Source organism: Lynx rufus, unplaced genomic scaffold, assembly GCF_022079265.1.
Source record: "Lynx rufus isolate CCGP_SWC_20201006 ecotype Redwood Valley unplaced genomic scaffold, mLynRuf1.p SCAF_2, whole genome shotgun sequence".
Taxonomy (NCBI): Eukaryota; Metazoa; Chordata; class Mammalia; order Carnivora; family Felidae; genus Lynx; species Lynx rufus.
In genome coordinates this window covers 185,040,942-185,061,287 of record NW_025814834.1, presented here as the reverse complement: position 1 = coordinate 185,061,287, position 20,346 = coordinate 185,040,942, and the positions used below count along the sequence as shown (strand labels likewise).

Below are 20,346 nucleotides of genomic sequence, written 5' to 3'. Positions count from 1 at the left end.
CTGAGCCACCCAGGCGCCGCCACAGTTGTCCTTTTAAAACCTAAGTCAGATCAACTGAGTTGTCTGTCACTCTCCAGTGGCTTCCCAACTCAAAGGGAAGGGGAAGACTTTATGGTATCTGCACTGCTCTCATGCTCTGCCCTTAGACACTTTGCTCCAGCCTTGCTGTTGTTCTGGAAAATGCCAGGGACCCCACCCGATCGCACCTCAGCACTTTGGTAACTTGCTGTTACCACTGTCCGGAATGCCCTTCCCTCATATATTCAAAGGGCTCTGTCCTTACCTCCTTCCAGGCCCTTCCTCCCCTCCCTGCATAAAATTGCACCCCTACTCTTTCTATTACCCCCGCTATTTTATTTCTGTCCATCATGCTTAACACCTTCTAAGACGTAATACACTATAAGATTTGCTGATTGTCTATGCTTGGAGGGAAGTTCCAAAAGGCAGGGAACTTTATCTTTTTTTTTTTCACTATTGAATCCCAAACACCTAGTACAATGGCTGTCACAGAATGGTGCTCAATAGATTCTTGTTGAGTGAGTAACAAATGGGGATAGAGCGGTGACAAAGAGAAAGCCCCTCCCCTCGTGAAACTTATAGCCCAATGGCAGAGGCAGACATCAGGAACACCGTCACCCACAGGACTAGATGCTGGAAAGAAAGGGGCAGCTGTGACGAGGGTAATCTGACTGTGGCCCAGCGGGGCCAGGCTACGGACATCTGGAGAGCCGTTTGCGAGAGAGTCGAACGCGAAGGGGGCTGAGGGTTTAAGGCCATGAAGCTTTGGGAGGAAAGGGTGCTGCTTCTACACTCTCTAACAGCAATGGGACTCCATGATGACAGGGTGGCATCTGCCAGCTGAGTTCATGTCCCCCCTGGGCCGTGCCCCAGCCCTTCACCCTGGGGCAAGCAGCTTCAGTGCCCGGATACTTGCCACGGAGAAGGGGTAACAGCTCCCGGGCTTGTCGCGAGGAACAGATGAAATATGTGTCAGAGCCGGAACCTGCAGGTACAGAGTGCTCGCTTACGTCCTGCTCCTTTCCTCTTTGCCAGGCCTTTAACAGCCAGTCTCTTCATCTGCCCTGCCAATCTCGCTCCCGGCCCCTCGTGAGCCTTGGGGTGTATCAGCCTGGATGTAAAACTACAGATTAACAGAGATCAGCCAGATCTTTGCGGAGCATCATTTGACAGAAGATTTGACTGATCTCTACTGTGCCCCAGGCCCTCCTGGGCTCCAGGCCAAACTGGGTTGGCTTTGGAGCTATTGACTATATAGCCCATCAGCCTCCGGGCCTGATGCCTGTTGGCCCAGAGGACCATGTGACTAGAATGAAGAGTAGGGGTCAGGGGTGGCCAACACAGCTGGGCCTGTAAAGCTGCCAGCTGCTTTGCTCTTGGGGGAGCCCTCCTCGACTCACAACCTAGAGAGCTCCCGGCACATACCCGCGCACGCACATACCTGTGCAGTACAGTGCTATCCATACACAGCTCCCAACTCCTCAGCTCCCTGTGTGAGGACAGACTCTCTACCCCCTCAAACTCTGCTCTCCCTCCTGATTAGTAAGTGGGGGAGGGAGGCTGGTAAGGAGGCAGCAAACACATCACTTCTTCCTGTGCTTAGTATGGACAGTGGATATGTAGAGGTGTTTAGCAAATTCTTCCCATTGTGAGCCAGCCCCAGCATTGGGCAACAGAGAAGCAATGAATCCGATCTGAGTTCCTGGCCTCAGGGTTCACGTTCTAGTAGGGACAGCAGATACTTGCACAGATCAGTATAATAGAAACTACACAGTAGAGGGTCCAAGTGAGAACCCATAGAAAGAGAGCCTGGATTTCACTTTGGGGGTTTGGGGATGGTGACAGGACAAGCTCTTTGGATAAGGAGGACTTGGAGGTGCACTGAGGTTTGATAAAGGGCTTCTCGGCTACTATACCTACAGAAATGGAGGCACAGAGGTGGGAGAGTGAGAGGCAGGGCAGGAAATGGTGAACTGACTGATGTCATGCTAGATAGAGCCTGGGGTGGGGGGCAGAATTGCTTTCACTGCAATGATTTGGTTTGTAACCAGCCCTTAGAAGTGCTTAATGCTTCCCAATCCCTCTCTCCACCTGTCTAGTAGTACCTTGGATGGCTTTGGATGGTTCCTGGGGAGCAGAAGACCACCATCTTTCTTGTTTACTACTTCACCTCCCTGCTTGGCCACACACTCAATTCCTTCAAATCAGCCTCCCTTTTATCACCTCGAGTGCCCCCTGGGAAGCACTCCACCTCTTCTCTCCCTGCTTACATGATTCTCATCCTTCAAGGACAGAGGAGTCCTGCTTGCTCCAGGGACACCCTCTGACCACTCCAGCCCACAGTGGCCTCCTCGTCAGACCACTTAAAATGACTGAGGTAACCCTGCAGCTTCATGCAATGACCCCCTTTCCAGTAAACGCTTTGCCACATGCTATATTAGGATGCTATTTTTACAACAAGAAATCCACTTGACTCTAGGATGGGGAATTGATTGCAAGGAACTTGGAATCTCAAGCAACCTGATACAGGAAAGGACTTGACCTGGCTCAGCAATCCAGGGGGTGGCATCTCCCTGCTTCTGTCTCTGCCTCTGTTCTGTTCTCTTCCCAGACTGGCCTTCTCTGCCTTCTATCGGATGGGCGGGGATGGCAACGTGACTGCTCACAGCACCTGACAGGTCCAGCCATGTGAAAAGAATCTCCAAATTCTCAAGAGAAGGTGATTGGCCCAAATGAAGCAGGTGTCCCACACTGGCCCAGTTGGCTTTGGGAAAGGGAATGGGGTCACACAGTAGCTGCCAGGCTACTCCTTTGGGAGTCATTCCCCATAGTCATCAGGCCCTGGGCTGTTCTGAGAGAAGGAAAATTGTCATGAGCAGGGAAAATACCCCAAAGATGTCTATTACTTATCTGTAATGTAATGTGACTAAATGCTTGTGAGTTCCTATTCCAGACTATTCTATTGACCTCCTTTGTGACTTGAGGCAAGTCCTTCCCTTCTTGGGCTGTAGTTTTCACTGTGCATGGGGAAGGGTGGGGCTAAGTGTTCTGTTGGGCTCCTTAAGTCTCTGGGACTTTGGGCCAATTACTTACTTTCTCCGAACCTCTGCTTTTTCATCTGGGAGCAAAACAGCAGCAACAATATCCATCTCACAGAGTAACTGGAAGACAGTACGCATGAGATTATCTAACATAGGCTGGTACTGAGATGCTCCAGAAATGCTAGTGCCTCTAGTAGATATAAATTGGGGTGGCCTCCAAGCTCACAGTGATTTCCCCTGGTGGTCCTGGCCATGATACCCCATGTGTTTGGGAGAATTGTTTCTTCTCTAGCTGGGAGCTGCCACCCTCCAACAGTGATTTGTTAAGGGGACAGCACGTCCCAAATCGGATCCCTTGGAATGCTTCTCTGGGGCTCTCTTTTCCAACTGCAGCTCTTCTGTCCCCATTTGCAAAATTCTAAGGACGGGACCATAAAGCTGCCAACAGCCAGGCCCCCAAACTCATGGAGAAAGTGGTCTGCGAAACGGAAGCCAGTATGAAGAGGATGTTTGAGTTCTCGGTTCCGAACATCTCAAAATCCTGTTTCACCCTTACCATAATTTATGAGAGGGTACATGCTCCTCATTTATCTAAAGTTGGTTTCAGTTGGTATTCTGTTACTTGCAAGCAACGACCCCTGATAATACATCTCCCTCCCTGTCCAAGCCTCAGAAGCCTTACCTATAAGATGCTGGGGCCACAGCCCGCCTCTTCATCTGGGATGTTCTACCACTGCATTCATCAATTCCTTCATTTCATCCATTACTTATCTGTAATGTAATGTAATGTCAGTTAGTCAGCATCCGTGCTGCAACTGTTCTGTCCCTGGCCCCATGTTGGATGCTAGGAGTCACTCTAGAGGAATAATTCACACCGCCAGTTCCCCAGACTCACAGAATTAGGGGGAGCTGAGCAAGCATTCAGTACTGAGTATGGTAACGGCTGTGATGGAGGGAAGCATGGGCATTGTGGGAAAGTCAGAGAAGGAGTCACAGGTCCATTTGGAATGCTTCCTGGAGGAGGTGGCATGAGCTGAGTTTTCCAGATGGGGGTGGGAGCAGAGAGAGGAGGAAGGGCATTCCAGGCAGAAGCAGCTAACTCTGTAAGGGCCCAAAGGGGAATGAGGGAAAGCAGCAGCCTGGGGCTGGAGGGAAGGGACACAAGCGATGAATGGATTTGTATTTTCCACCCATGCAACTTCTGGGGGAAAAAACAATAAGTAAGCCTCCATTTTTGAAGCTTGGAAAGTCCCTGGGGTGGAGTCTTTGAACAGGGATGAGAAGAAGTGACTCTTGACCACAGTAAAGCACTGGAGCAAATGATCCTTTCTCCAGTAGGCTGCCGCACTGGACGTTGGTCCCGCCAGGACAGCCATGCTCGCAGCTGCATCCAGCGGCCCATGCTAGGCTGTTGTTGGATCCACCTAAAAATAGGAAGGCAGGGAGCCTAACGCCAAGCAGACGGCAGGAGGGCAGCCCAGGCGGGCCAGGGAGGAGCGCAAACATCCCCCCCTCCTAGGAAACATACTCATTACATTCTGAGCAAAGGCGGTTCACAATGCATCCTGGAGAAAATATGCAGTTATTGCCCCCAAACATGCCAAAGCTCGACTAATGACTGCACGCCTGCTCCAAAGGCTTAAACTATTCCAGATGCTGCTTCTTGCCTCTGGGAGACTGCTTCCTTCTCCCAGCCTGAGGTTCTGGACTCTTCCTTGGGTTCTAGTCCTCTGGGAGACATACAGTTGGCTGAGGGTCTTGGGGTAAGTGATCGCCCTCTCTGGGTCTCCTAGGGGCAATCTACAGGATCTTTGCCTTAACCGACTGTTGTGGAGACTATGCCTACCTGCCTGATGGGGCGGTGGGGGAGGGTGCCAGGTGGGAAGCCCGGAGCCAGGACTCTAGGCGATTTGGGGTGAGGCGAGGGGTTCTGAACTTGAGTGTGTTCAGTTTCTGCATCTATCAGATGGTGATAATCCGTAGGGAAGCAGTAATTAGAAGACTCAAATCTCCAAGCACACTCAGGGATGGCTACCACCGGACAGCACCGAAGCTTGGACCTGTCTTCCGGCTGAGTGACCCCGGGGAGTTCCCTCCCCCTCTGTGAGCCTCCCTTCCGTCATCTGTGAACCGGGGATGGCTGCTGGTTAAATAACTCATGCATGCTTATTGTCTATTTTTTTTTTAAATTTAATCAACCCATTTGAGCAGATGATACACTCACGTGATTCCAAGTTGAAAAGATGCAAATGGCGCAGTTAGTCTCCCTCTCACTCCTGCTCCATAACTACACTGTTTTCTTCCACTGAGGCAGCCACTGCTATTGGTTTCTGGTGTATTAAATATGGATAAATTAAAAGGATTTTTATTGCAGTATTCACACACACACACACACACACACACACACACACACACGCAGCCAAGTGACCATCTCAAAAACACAATTCAGTGAATAATGAGCATAGTTCTAATTCTCAAAAAGAAAAAAGGAAAAATCACCTGAGACTCATCACCTAAAGATAAAATTGTTGATATTTTGGTGTATTTTCTTCCTGTTCCTTTTCTATGTGTGTATATACATACACATTGGAACCATGCCATGTATCTTCTGTACGCTGGTTTGTCGTTGTTGTTGTTTTGCTTTTGTTTTTTTAGAGAGAGAGAGAAAGCATGAGCGGGGGGGTGGGCGGGGAAGGTCAGAGGGAGAGAGAGAGGCAATCTTAAGCAGGCTCCACGCTCAGCACAGAGCCTGATGCGGGGCTCTCGGATGCTCAACCGACTGAGCCACCCAGGCACCCCATACCCTGTTTCATGTATTTAACACATATCATGAACGCTTCTTCAGGTCACTAAAAATTCCTCAAAATTGGTCTTTCAATGTTTGCCTAATGTTTCAAGGAATGGACCCTACTTTTTACTGTAGAACATCAGGTTCAATTTCCCGTATTACAAACGACAGTCATGAGCACCCTTGAGCATGCATGGTGCAGCACATTCCTCTGGATGAACTCCTAGCAGGGGAATCACTGAGTCAAACAGTATGAACTATAGCACTATAGCTCAGGAGAAAGTGTGCAGGGTTGGCCCGATGCACAGAACTGCTGTGCTAGAGGTGTTCTGTAAGGCTCTGGCCTTGTGCTGGGCACAGACACGGGGCTCCATGGTGAGCCAAGTGGCTGCATAGAAAGAACAGGTAAATGCTTGCTCCTCCTCTCCCTAGAGCTCTACACTCTAGGCCCTCCCTCCCTGGGGTCGTCTTCTTCTTCTTTTTTAAATTTTTTTAAATGTTTATTTATTTTTGAGAAAGACAGCGGGAGCGGGAGAGAAAGCATGAGCGGGGCAGGGACAGAGAGAGGGAGACACAGAATCTGACGCAGGCTCCAGGCTCCGAGCTGTCAGCACAGAGCCCGACGTGGGGCTCGAACTCACAAACCGAGAGATTGTGACCTGAGCCAGAGTTGGACGCTTGACCGACTGAGCCACCCAGGTGCCATCCCCACTTTTTTTTTTTTTTACAAAATTTTAAATTTTATTTATTTTGGGGGGGGAGGGGCAGAGAGAGATGGAGTCTTCAGACAGCCACAAAAAAGGGGCTCTGTCTAATCTGAGCTTTATCATTCTAATCATTGGAGACTTGTCAAGTGAATGTTTAACAGCTGGCTTTCTGGGGGAGGGAGGTGGCAGTAGGTTCTGATTGGTAGCACTGGCCCATTTCCATGGTGTAAAACCTCCCACTGTGACCATTGTCAAACTGCCAACACGTCATCGTCATCGTCATCGAAAGCAGTGTTGGGATGAGATGCACCTAATCTCATAGGCTGTCTGGAGCTGACTTGTCCTTCCATCTGTCCAAGTTGCCCTCTTGCCCCTCTTCTTCCTCCTCCCCATTCATCCCCCAACCTGAGGATCATCCAGAGTGATAGGGATTGAATATTTTTTGGGGGGAGGTGGGTGTTGCTAAAGAATGAGAACATCCTGAAGAAGGAGAAACTGAGACTTCAGGAGGTCCAGATGATTGTCCCAGGGCACCCAGCCAGATGATGTTTCACAGGGTGTCAGTCCCTGCTCCGTGCTTGGGACACTTCTCAGATGGGAGCCATGCTTCCTGCTGCAGAAATACACTGCCTTTTCTAACACTCCTCTTCCTCTTTGGTGACTCTGGCACTAGATCCACAAGAGTATGAGTCCCAAGCTTTGCCCTTCAGGAGCTGAGAGCCAAGTGGGGAGGCAGAGACACATGGGAGGTTTATGCAAGGCAGGGGGTGAGTGCCTTACAGGAGCTCCCCTGTTCATTTGACTCCAGTCTGGGCTTCCCTTCTTCTCTCTTCTCCCCTTGTAACAGACATTGTTGAGGGCTCCAATTCCTCCTTCCTGAGGGAACCCGGTTTTTCCGTATCTACTCTCATGCAGCAGCCCGTTTTGTGGGCAAGCGACCCATCCTCAGTTCTGGGAGTGGGTAAGGTCTGATTAGTCTTGATCAAACCTGTAATTTATTTTTCCTTGCCAGAGATTGTTTAGGAACGGGAGGTGATCCAATGCTGGCCAATGAGAGCTGAGGAGACACAGCCCGGGTGGTGAGACAACCTCTCTTCTTCTGGATACTTGGAACTCAGTGTTTGGGTGTTGTAATTGTCTTGTCGCCAGGCTGAAGATGAAGCCAACCCATGAGGGACAGCAGAGCCAAAAGAATTACAGAAAAGGGGAGCCAGAGCCCTAACTGCAGCCTGCCTCTGACCTTCTTGTTAGGGAAAAAATATATAGATATATTTCCTTCCAGCCTAAATCATTTTGAGTTGATGTTTTCTGTTACATGAAGCCAAAAACATCCTAAATGATAAAACACTTCCAGTCCATCATCTGCATTACAAAGGTACTGGTTATTATACAACAGGGATCTTATCATACCACTTCCTGACTCTAGTTTTTCAATGGCTTCTGTAGAAAGTTAGGATAAGGGCGCCTGGGTGGCTCAGTTGGTTAAGCGTCCAACTCTTGATTTCAGCTCAGGTCATGATCTCACGGTTCACCAAGACTGAGCTCTGCATTGGGCTCCGCACTGACAGTGTGGAGCCTGCCTGGGACTCTCTCTCTCTCTCTCTCTCTCTCTCTCTCTGACCCTCCCCTGCTTGTGCTCTGTCTCTCGAAATAAATAAATAAACGTGAAAAAAAGGAAGTTAGGATAAAATCTTTGTTCAGTGTCTCCTTTCCCTGCATAACGCCCACCTACCTCCCAGAAAATGTCAGCCCCTGCGGGTGGCACACTTGGTCTTCATCACTGGCTCCCTAGTGCCTGGCGTAGAGTCTGTTGCAAGGCAGGTACTTAATAAATACTGTTGAATAAGTGCAGAGGAGAGGAGCTAGGGCTGGGGGATGGTCAGAGTTCTAGGCTTCATTTTTGGCTTTGCACTGATTTATTTTGGGACTTTGGGTGCATCTCTCTCCTGTCTGGACCTCAATATCCAAAACTGTAAAGAAGGCATATCAGACTAAAGCAGTAGCTTAAGAGTGGGGTTTAGGGGCGCCTGGGTGGCGCAGTCGGTTAAGCGTCCGACTTCAGCCAGGTCACGATCTCTCAGTCTGTGAGTTCGAGCCCCGCGTCGGGCTCTGGGCTGATGGCTCAGAGCCTGGAGCCTGTTTCCGATTCTGTGTCTCCCTCTCTCTCTGCCCCTCCCCCGTTCATGCTCTGTCTCTCTCTGTCCCAAAAATAAATAAACGTTGAAAAAAAAAATTAAAAAAAAAAAAAAAGAGTGGGGTTTAGGGGACCCTGGGTGGCTCAGTCAGTTAAATGTCCGTCCTCGGCCCAGGTCATGATCTCACGGTTTGTGAGTTCAAGCCCCACGTCGGGCTCTGTGCTGACAGCTCAGAGCCTGGAGCCTGCTTTGGATTCTGTGTCTCCCTCTCTCTCTGCCCCTTCCCCACTCATACTCTCTGTCTCTTTCTCTCTCAAAAATAAATAAACATTAAAAAAATTTTTTAAAAAAAGAGTGGGCTTTAAAACTACCCCTCAGTGACTCCATATAATAGCAGTTGTGCTTTTAGTGTCCACTGATGCAAAGCTTTATTTTAAAATTTTTTCTTAATGTTTATTTATTTTTTTACAGACAGAGACAGACAGAGTGCAAGCAGGGGAGGGGCGGAGAGAGAGACAGAGACACAGAATCCGGAGCAGGCTGGGCTATCAGCACAGAGCCAGATGCAGGGCTCGAACTCATGAGCTGAGTTGTGACATCATGACCTTAGCCCAAGTCAGACGCTCAACCAACTGAGTCACCCAGGCGCTCCGGAAAGCTTTACAATGCGGGTACTTGTCTGTCACAGCAGCATCCATGGCCATTTGAAAAGCCTTCATACTTGTGTGTAAGACACACCGTCTATCCTCCTTATAGACAGCACTGGGTGCCATGTGGTTTCCAGATGCCTTACTTGAGCTAAGGGGCCCACAGGCTGGGAACACTGGCCTGGACCATCACAGAGTTCTTCAGGCACTAGGGGCTTATGCGTCTGGCAGGGGCCACAGCAGTTATAGCTCTTGCTCAGGGTCACACAGCAATTAGTGGTGGATTCAAACTCACTCTTCTCCGGCCTGGGTTCCTTTGGCTCAGTCAGTCTGGCTGATAGCACCAGTCCCCCTCAGCTTCCCTGGAAACGAGAAGCAGGGAGGCCGGTGAGCCCTGAGATTGCCTAGGGTGGGGGGACGAGGTAGATGGCAGAACACACAACGCTGACAGCCCGAAATGACAGGAAACATACTTCAGATGCCGGGGGTGTGGTTTAGGAGCGGCTGGAATTACACCCTCAGGGCTGAGCCAACATTGTCTGAGTCTGAGCCTGAACCGGGTCTGGACCCTGCAGAGGCAGGGACAGCGTGGGGGGTCTCGGCCCAGGGCTGCGGAGCTGAGCAGAGAGACAGTGAAGGCAGGAGGCGGATTCCCAGCTGGCAACCAGGCTCGGGGAACTTTTGCCTTTCCAGACACGTGCACTCATTTGTTGATTTGTTCATTCATGATTCATTCATTCATTCATTCATTCATTTACCTAGGTAGTAGTCACTCAACAAGGCTCACTGAGCTGTGCCGCCTGCAGCCTGGCATAGAGTCCGAGGAGGAACTGGGCACAGAGGGAGGCAGACACACAGTGTGTACTCAAGTCTCTCTGGGTAGGGTTAGCCGGAGGCGCCAGCCGGCCCTCTCCCTGGGGAAGGGAGTGGAGGGGGGAGTTGGGAAATGTGTTCTAGCGGAAAGTGCCTAATGCGAGTGGTACTCAAAGGACAAGGAAGAATACGCCAGGCAGGTGCCGAGGGGGGTGGGGAGTCTCTCAGAGGGAAAGATGTTAATAAAGGTCTTAGGAGATGGAGGGACTGGTTGGAAAAATAAATGAGACTGTATTTTTACCTAAAAGTGGCAAAGTAGGGGCGCCTGGGTGGCTCAGTTGGTTGAGCGTCCGACTTCGGCTCAGGTCACAATCTCGCGGTCCGTGAGTTCAAGCCCCGCGTCGGGCTCTGGGCTGATGGCTCAGAGCCTGGAGCCTGCTTCTGATTCTGTGTCTCCCTCTCTCTCTGACCCTCCCCCGTTCATGCTCTGTCTCTCTCTGTCTCAAAAATAAACTTAAAATAAATAAATAAATAAATAAAAGTGGCAAAGTAGGCTGTGCTCATTGTACTTCCCAAAGCCTCAGAGTAGGAGAGGACCTGGCGCTCGGTGACAGTGGCTCTGTACAGAATGTGTGTGCACTGAGGGCAAGCGGGCACAGGGACCTGGCCAGGCGGTGGGGCTGCAGGTCAGGCCATGGTTAACATTGTGCTCTGAGTCTCGACGGGAGTCAGTGACGGGAGCCCCTGAAGGTGCTCAAGCAGGGCTGCCTGCAGAGGACGTGTCGCTCTAGCTACTAACTAGAGGCAGACTCGGAGGGGGAGGTCGGGAGAGCAGTCAGGAGGCTACTGCCCTGGGCACTGTGAGAGCTGGTATTGGCCTCAACAAGGATTGAGACAGAGACAAGAGCAGAGGACAGATTTGAGGGCAATTTCTGAGAGCTGACAGGTCTGGGTGACTGGAGGTGGTCAGAGAAGGAGAGAAAGGGGCACATGGTGATGGACGGGATGATGGCCAATTCCTGGACTGTGTGGCATGGATGTTTAAGCCACTCTCTGAGATGGACGGTGGAGGGTCCCTCTCTGACCTGGTCTGGAGTGAATGGCAACAAGGGGTCTGATGCTCCTCCAGAGCCAGAGCCTTGGTTCACACCTTACTGTCTGCTCAGCCTCCCATCTGGTCTCAGCCTCCAGCCTCTTGCCTCTCTAGTCTCTCTGTGGCCACACTGATCTCCACAAGGGTTGTGACCATGCCACTCCCCCGCTGAAAAACTTCCAAGGGCCACCTGTTGTCTGAAAAGGTCTGAGCTCCTAGCCTGGCAAATAAATTCATCTACAATCTGACCCCGTCTACCTTCTCTGTCTCAGTCCCTTGGCACTCTCTACTAGCCACAGTGAACAATCATAGTAACAACAACAATAAGAGCGACAGCAAACAACAGCTGACACACAGCACTGATGTGTGCTAGGCAATGTCCCAAGAACTTTACATATATTCGCTCATGTAATTCTTAGTAGAAAAACACGGCAAGTCTTGGACTTCCCAGAATGGACCATATCCTCTTGCCTTCAGCTCCTCACCTTCAGTTTTCTTGTTCTGGCATCCAGCCATCCTTCCAGCCATGTGATACGTATATATAGACCATCGGCTTATGCCAGGCCCTGAACTGAGTGTCTGGGATCCCAATATAAGTAAGATGTGTACCTGTCCTCAATAGGTACAGTCTAATGTGGGAGACGGAAACATAAAGAGTCAAGGTTAAGTGCAAAGTGACAGAGAGAATGAAGGCAGAGAACGAGCCTCAATCCAGCCTGGGGCCTGCCAATCTGGCCCACTGCTGCTTTACCCCCTCCAGGAAGCCTTCCCAACTTTGCCAAGCTGGGTGAGGTCCCTCTTCTGTGCCCCTTCAGTCCCTTCTCTGCCTGCATCACACACTGCCCACCGTGTACGGGAAGTGTCTGTGTGGCTGCCCCCTCCTGAGCACCATGAAGGCAGAGAACAGTCTGACTTATCACTGACACAGCACCTGAGGCAGCCTGGACACAGGTCCTTAGGATTTGCTGAATAGAAGTGCTTGAAGCATGAAGAGCCACAAAGAGGGGCATCGTCTGCTTGGGTTGTTCTCTGGTGCTCTCCCCACAGTCAGGCCTGACTTTATTTCCTTTCCTGAGCCTGGTTCAGGCCCCTCAGCCCAGAGGGCACCCCACAGGGATCAGGCCCTGTCGGTAAGGGTGGGGCTGCTGCTTTCATTAACTAGTTCAGAAGCAGCCTGGCTAGAAAAGGTCACACCAGAATGGGGGCCCAATATACCCTCAGACAGATTGGAGGTATCTGGCCCAGGCTCTGAGAAGGGAGCAGTATCCTGGGCAGTTCTAGTCTTGGGGGTAAGAGGGAGGAGGCCCTTCAGCAGCCCTCAGGATCCCTTAGTGGTGGGGGTGCAGGCGGGTGTCTCCTAGAGTTCCTTTGGTTCCTGAGCCCTTTCTGCAGCCTCTGGACTATGGGATCTGTGGATGCTGTGATGAGGGCTTCAGGAATATATGACTCTGGAGTGGTCTTTGGGGGTATTTGAGGAATATTCCAGGTCTGGTGATAGCTCAGGCTGGCCCCTTGGACTCTCATTGGGGTAACACAGCCCTTTCTCCCCAGAGCTCTGGAGTAGCAATCATGGGCTCTCCTAGAGGCACTGTGAATCTTGGGGCAAGGACCTGAAAGGACTCTCCCAGGCAGAGGGGTTGAGAAGCTCCGGCCCCCACCCTCTGCTCCTTGCCTCGAAGCCCATCTTGGCTCCTGGTGCCTCTGTAGGGGTGGGGCTGGGGGCAGGGAGCCTTGGGGGCTGATGCTAACAGCTTTGGACAGGGTGGGAATTTCCATTCCTATCTAGGGAGCCATCAACGCTGTGTGCCCTGACCTGGGCCTTTGGCCTCCAAAGGGCAGTGGGAAGGCCGGCCCCAGGGCCAATCCCTGGCCATTAATCCCTCCTGCCAGCCTGAATATCCACCCAGCGTGGTCAGACAAAGGACTGCCCAGCCCAGCCACTGTGTTCCTCCCGCCCCAGGGGCTCCACTCAGACGCTGGGCCGCCTGGAATCCAGGCCCATGAGAAAGGGGCCGCCTTCACTGGCCATCTTATGCCCGGATGCTCAGCCGCATCCCGTCCGGCCCAGGGCCTGTGAAAAGAGGGCCCAGCCACGCTGAAAACACGGATTAGCCCTTGGGCCACCCCCTGACACCGGCCTGCTCGGCTCCGGGAAGCAGGCCCAATGGAGGGGGCCAGGCAGGCACAGAGAACTGGAAAAGTCTGGGTTCTCACCCCTTTGGCCCAGTTCCCTGCCCCCACCCTCCCCATGATTAGCATAGCCAAGTGCACATTCAGTATCATTTACTGAACATATACTATGTTCCAGGCTCTACATGGATTGGAAAATTGAAAGTACAAGAAAATTGCTGTCTGCCATGGGAAGTAATAAAAGTCACTCGCCATAACTGCCTCCCACCTCCCCACACGCGCATACACACACACACAAACCAGATCTGTAGGTGTGAGACAGAGGCTGGGGTAGGGGTCTTCAGAGCGGCCTTAGGCCCTAAGGGAAGGCGGGAGAGATGGTGGCTCTGATTCTGTGCCTGAGTTCAGCTGCAGGATTATGCTGCACCTGAAAAATATGCAGGCTCTGAGATCACTTCTCTGGCTCTGCCTCCCTCCTTCCCTTCCTGGTTTAATACTGGAAATGCCAACTGGGGAGCAGAAAGAAGAATCTCCTGTTACCAAGTGCCATTGTGGGCTAAGCACCTTTTCCTACATGATCTCATCTGAATCTCATGGCAATGCTGAGAGGGTTCATTACTGCCCCCATTTGGCAGGCGAGGAAACTGAGGCTCAAATGATCACTGGCCCCAGGTGGCTCCTCTCGCCCAGCGAGATTCTCTGCTCCTGCAGTTGCTTGTCTTGTCTTATGTGAGCTGTTCTTTGTGCCTCTACCGTCTTGTGTTCCGTAAGGCCTGGGCTCAGGCAGTAGAGTGCAGTGTAGAGAGGGTACTGAGGGGGAAACTGTGCACATAAACCAGCCTGGCTCCCCATGGTTGTAGGGTTGGGGGGGCGGTCATCTCCAGATCTCTGAGTGTCACCTTCTCCTTCCCCTCTGCTTCTACAGCCCCCCTCTGCCCACCTCTCTCATAGCTGTAACTGTCTGTGTGTCCATCTCCCCACCAGATCGAGAGCCTCTTTGTCTCTGTCTTCCCTGAGCATGGGCAGAGGGCCTGGCACAGAAGTGCTCAGTGAGTGTTGTGGGCTAAACTGAGGCCAGGAGGCCTGAAGGAGGGGTGGGTTTGGGGTCCACGAGGAACTGACTGGCACTTGCAGATTGCTGAGATGTGGGGAGTGGCGGGGGAAGGAGGAGCCTAAGGTGGTGCTCATTATTTCTGCTCCAGGTGATGAGGGGGCAAGGGCCCATTTGCTGAGATCTGGAGGGCAGAAAGGGGAGCAGGATGGGGTTGGGGTGCACCGGGTCGAGGTTGATGTCCAGTGGACACTGGAAATGCTGACCTGGAGGTCAGGAGACAGGCTAGGCATCAACTCTGCAGCCAAAGTTGTGAGAGCTGGAAGAACTCCAGAGGAAGTCGTTTCTACAGTTTCAGCTTTAACATATGGTGTTCTTGGACAAGTCCTGATGCTGGTGCCCTGGGCTCTGGGTTTAATTCCAGCCCTGCCACTTACTAGCTGTGTGAAGTTAGGTAGGTCCCTTAACCTCCCAGAGCCCTACTTTCCTTACCTGCAAAGCAGAGATTATGGAGCAGTACTGACCTCACCAGGTGTTTGCCCTGAACTGAGATAATGCATGTGACACAGACAAAGGCTTGGTAATGGTGGCTGTTACACCAGATTGGAGCTGGGAGAGTGGGGCCCTCAAGCTTCGAGTTTGGATTTGGAAGCCCTAGACCACAGGCCTGCAGTAGCTAGCTTTGGTCATCTCTACCCCAGGGCACTCCATCCACATTAGGGCCAGAATGCAGATGAGGCATCTAAAGCCACAAATTTAAGAAGGCCCTGGCTCTCAAGTGCCGACCCTGAACTTCCAGCACCCTGAGAGCGAGTGCCCCCTTAAATTTAGGCCTTAGGCACTTCACTTGCCTCACCTACTCCAGCGCTGCTCCAGTGATCTTGCCTCCCCCCCCCCACCCCCCAGGACAAGCCTCTTTAAGGCAAGGTTTCTGCATTCTTTGGTTCCCTTCAAGCCAGGGCTGGCTGCCCTGTCACTTTGGAAAGATTTCTTGAAAATAGGCTCAGGGTGACATCACCTCTGGATGGTGGTGGTAGGTGGTGTTTCCCAGAGTGAGTTTTTAATAAAAACCACTAAGTCACCCCCATCTCCAATGAGATGTGAGTGTGGCATTTCTGGGTCCTCCAGTCTGTGGAAGCACTTAGGGAGTCTCTCTCTGGCCCAGCAACTGGTCCTTGGAACTTCGGGCTCTGTCGGCCTGTGTTGGTTGTGTTTGGTGTCTCTCCCCAGTGTGCATGCGGGGTGTGTGTGTGTGTGCATGTGGGAGAGAGAAAGAGAGAGGAAGAAGGGAAGGAAACTCTTTCTCTCGAACAGAAGGAGCACGAAGAGGCATCCAGAAAGGCAACTCTTATATTATGGACTTTCTGGGACCCCTTGATTTAAATTCTTTTTTAATATTTATTTATTTTTGAGAGGGAGAGAGACACACACACAGAGCACGAGCTGGGGAGGGGCTGAGAGAGAGGGAGACACAGAATCCGAAGCAGGCTCCAGGCTCTGAGCTGTCAGCACGGAGCCCTATGCAGGGCTCTAACTCACAAACCATGAGATCATGACCTGGGCTGAAGTCGGAGATCAACTGACTACAGCACCCGGGTGCCCCTGGGGGCCCTTGATTTAAAGCAGCCAGTCCTCTGGTCCCCAAATGTGCTAGCTGGATCACCTTTCAGGATTTTGTTTTTTCAAAGGATGCTCACAAATGTCTTGGACAGGGCAGGGGTGTGCAGGAGGTAGCAGAGAGAGGAGATGGTGACCCTGGAACCACCAGACATCCTCCTCCCAAACAAAGCTGGCCTTCTCTCTCTGCCAACCCCCTCCCCCCCCCCACTCTACCCTTTTAATGTCCAAGACCAGCATGGTGTCAGGACACAGAAGGCTGGCAAGGTGATCCTGGGTGGCTCTCATTTCTGCCCCAGCTGGGGTAGGAAGGACCCAGAGGAGGCTAGGAGAGAATGATGAAGAGGCAGGACCAGGAGGAGCTGATGGGGAAGGGGCCCCAAAGAGCACTGAATGGGTGGATTGGTGATTAGCACTGAGGAGCCTCAAAGAGGAGGGGGTCGAGGGACAGGTGGAAAGGGCGACGGGGCCAGGACCAGGACCGCACTGACCCAGTGGACATGGGGAAGGGATGAGGCTGAGTCCAGAAGGACTGACCCAAAGGGACGAGACCAAGGGAAGGGCGACATGTAGGTGGCGGGAGGGGAGGGGGGGGTGGCTGTGAACCTATTAAGGGGATTGGGAAGCAAATCAGGGAGGAGGCGCTGTCCGGCGGGGAAGATCGGAGCTCTCTCCCCAGGCTGGGGAGGGGGAGGACGAGGGAGGGGGGCCGCATCCATATAAGGCGGGTCGGCGGCCCCTGCTCTCTCCGAGCAGCGCGGGCAGGGGCGGCCGCATCCCGATGACTGGGCGCAGCGACATGGAGCCGCCGGCCGCGTTCTCGGGCTTCCCGGCCCTGCCCGCGGTCGCGCCGTCGGGGCCGCCGCCGTCGCCGCTCGCCGCGGCCGAGCCGGGGCCGGAGCCCGAGGAGGCGGCCGCGGGCCGCGGGGAGCCGGAGCCCGCCCCCGCGCCCGGCCCGGGGCGGCGGCGGCGGCGGCCCCTGCAGCGCGGGAAGCCGCCCTACTCGTACATCGCGCTCATCGCCATGGCGCTGGCGCACGCCCCGGGCCGCCGCCTCACGCTGGCCGCCATCTACCGCTTCATCACCGAGCGCTTCGCCTTCTACCGCGACAGCCCGCGCAAGTGGCAGAACAGCATCCGCCACAACCTGACGCTCAACGACTGCTTCGTCAAGGTCCCGCGCGAGCCGGGCAACCCGGGCAAGGGCAACTACTGGACGCTGGACCCCGCGGCCGCCGACATGTTCGACAACGGCAGCTTCCTGCGGCGCCGCAAGCGCTTCAAGCGCGCCGAGCTGCCCGCGCTGCCCGCCGCCGGCCCGCCGCCCTTCCCCTACGCGCCCTACGCGCCCGCGCCCGGGCCCGCGCTGCTCGCGCCGCCGCCCCCCGCCGCGCCCGGGCCCGCGCCGCCCGCGCGCCTCTTCAGCGTCGACAGCCTGGTGAACCTGCAGCCCGAGCTGGCGGGGCTAGGCGCCCCCGAGCCGCCCTGCTGCGCCGCGCCCGACGCCGGCGCCGCCTTCCCGCCCTGCCCGGCCGCCGCCTCCCCGCCGCTCTACACGCCCGCCCCCGAGCGCCTGGGGCTGCCCGCGCCGCGCCCCGGCCCCGGTCCCGGCCCGCTCCCCGCCGAGCCCCTGCTGGCCCTGGCCGGGCCCGCCGCCGCGCTCGGCCCGCTCGGCCCCGGGGAGGCCTACCTGAGGCAGCAGGGCTACGCGCCCGGGCTCGAGCGCTACCTGTGAGCCTCCGCGGCGGCCAGCCCCGCCCTGCGCGCTCCGTCCTGCCCGGCTCGGCTCGGCTCGGCGCGCGCCTCGGGGACGGAGCGCGCCTGTGACACCTGGCCGCCCCCACCCCATTCCCACCTGTGAGCCCCCTCGGGGCGCTCCCCCGGCGCTGGATCGGGTCCCAAGTCCCAGAGCTGGAGCGCCACCAGCGAGGGAGCCTCGAGCCTTCGGAAGCCAGACTTTCGCTGTGAAGCCGCCTCCTCGACTGGCTGCTAACTTCTTCCGCCTTCCCTCGAGTTTTCACAACACATTCGAGGTCAGACTTCTGGGTTCATGACTCCATTGCTGTCTTGCCTCCATTTCCCCACAAGTTTGCCCCCACCCCCACTTACCTGTCTGCAATTTTTTTTAACTGGGAGAGAGCGCCCCTTCTGCACAGACACACCTGTCTATTTCAGTCCGGGAGGACAGTTCTTCGAGATTTCTGAACAAGCCTTACCAGGGGCTCCTGACTGAAAGGGGGGTTAGTGGGCTGCCCCACCATTTGGAAAACGTAGGGCTTATTGGGTTATTATTTTTTTAATTAAAGTTGGTTTGATTAAAAAGAAAGAAAAAATCTTCTTCTGGGCTCGGTGTGCTGGCTGGTGACTTGGGAGAGTGTTTTGGGGGTGAGATAGGGGGTGAGTTTCATCCAGGGTCTTGGGTTGCCACGGGGTGAGCACCTGGTCCGTTATCAGGCAAAAGTTCACGAAGCAGAACTAGGATGTGATTAAGCCATAGCTGTGCACATAGTGGGCCTAGTAAAATGCCACCACTTGCTGTGTCCCAGAGGCTGGGCCAGATGAGAGGGTGTGCGCATGGCTGTATTTGGCTAGTGAATTTGTCTGCTGTGTGGGATTATTCCCAGCTCCCATGGATAAAGGAGCATTGGCCACTTCTCTAACAAGCTCTTCTAGAATGTGCCAAGCACTGTTCAGGCACTGGAAATACATCATTAAGCAAATGGGTGAGATCCCTGCCTAATGGAGCTTATGGATCTGTGGGGGAGACACATTACCCATCAGTCCTCAGAGAAATGAGATAAATGCTGTAGAGCCTTGCTCTCCAACTATGGTCCACGGACCTTCAACGTCACTTGGGAGCTTGGTAGAAGTGCAGAATCTCAGGCTCCACCTCAGACCCACTGAATCATCAGATTCTGCATTTTGACAAAATCTCCAGGTGGTTAGGATGCACGGTACTCTGAAGGCAAGGCACTGAATCAAGACTGGGGGCTAGATTTAAAGGGCTAAATCTCCCAATTTTAAGGAGGGGGACCATGAACCACACGTTCCCCCACCGAACTTCTGGAGCTGGACTCTGCATCATCATCTATGCCCCCTGTTGTACCTACCCTGCTAGATTTAAGCTGGGGCAGCTGCTACCTGAGCTGGTTACCTACTGTCCCCAGCACCACGGACAGGGCAGCTCAGAGGAGAGACTCAGAAGCTGCAGTTTGAGGGAGTTGGCCTTTGACCCTGTCCTGCTCCCTGGTGCTGACCCAAATGGTAAGCATCAGGCTTTTCCAAGCTCCCCTGCCCCAGGACTGCCAGTCTAGTGGGACCTGGATTGGGGGTCGGGGAAGGGGATCATGTGTCAAGTTCAGGGTGAATGTGACTTGCATGATGGATGTTGGATGTGCCTGATGCACCTCTTAGTGACAAGGATTTAAAGCTCTGGAGTGGTGCTGGAGGGTGAGGGTGGAGACTCAGCAGCTCATAGGGGAGAAAGGGCAGGAAATCTGAGAAGGCAGGGAAGGCCCTCTTTGGTGGTAGGACACTGGGTAATGACTGTCTGGTATGAAATGCCCCGAATAGACACCCTCCTTTAGCTATTAACCCCTTTGAGGAAGAGTCAGACCTAAGCTGCCTGAAGCATAGGAGCCCTTCACTTAATGCTTGTTGACTGACTGACTGACTGACTGACTGACACGATGTTGTGCCTAGCTTACTGAATAATGACTGGGCTGACAGTACTTTGGCAACTTCTTATCCATTCCTACTTGCAGTCCTTGCAGTGACTTGCAAAAGAGGCAAAAGAGGTGGAGGTGGGGGCTATTTCCCCATTTGTCACATGAGAAAATCGCCCCTCCCTGGAGTCCAGCAGGTAGCAAAGATCCAGCCAGTCTCTTCTCTAAGGAGTAGAGTTCCATAAACATCAAAATATAAACTTTCTTCTGTTTCAAATGATGTTACAGCTCTTCCTCCTGCCTCAGAGCACCTCTTGATAAAATCCTTCCAAATCCAAAAACTTTCCAGAGGAGAGGAGAACCTTTCTCAGTCTATTGAAACAGGAAGTACCTTGTGAGCTCTGATTTCCATTCTCGTCACTGTCCTACAGTTCTCTGTCTTGGAACTCTGGGATCTTGGGACTCTGAGGACAAGGTGGGAAATGTCTGTCCAGAAATACTAGAAAGGCCACTACTAAACTGGAAAATCAGAGAGATTTTTTAAATGCCTCTTTAATTTTCCTTTATTCAACAGTGTCGGGCTTGCTATGTGCCGGGCCCTGTGCTGGGCTCTGAGGCCAATACAGAATCTGTTTATGCCC

General features: G+C 53.3%; 1 protein-coding gene and 1 long non-coding RNA gene across 2 annotated transcripts; one reads left to right on the top strand and one right to left on the bottom strand.

Annotated features, from left to right (window-relative positions):
- Positions 1-3,114: 3,114 nt before the first annotated feature.
- LOC124514327 (uncharacterized) lies at positions 3,115-17,984 on the bottom strand. The gene is made up of 5 exons (XR_006962608.1): positions 17,896-17,984; positions 9,632-9,698; positions 5,284-5,389; positions 3,742-3,830; positions 3,115-3,179 (listed from the first exon to the last, which is right to left on the bottom strand). It is a non-coding gene; the product is annotated as an uncharacterized LOC124514327 (long non-coding RNA).
- Positions 16,822-17,775, top strand: FOXE3 (forkhead box E3). Its single transcript, XM_047082340.1, has one exon. The coding sequence runs from the start codon at positions 16,822-16,824 to the stop codon at positions 17,773-17,775; it is 954 nt and encodes a 317-aa protein (XP_046938296.1).
- Positions 17,985-20,346: the final 2,362 nt, after the last annotated feature.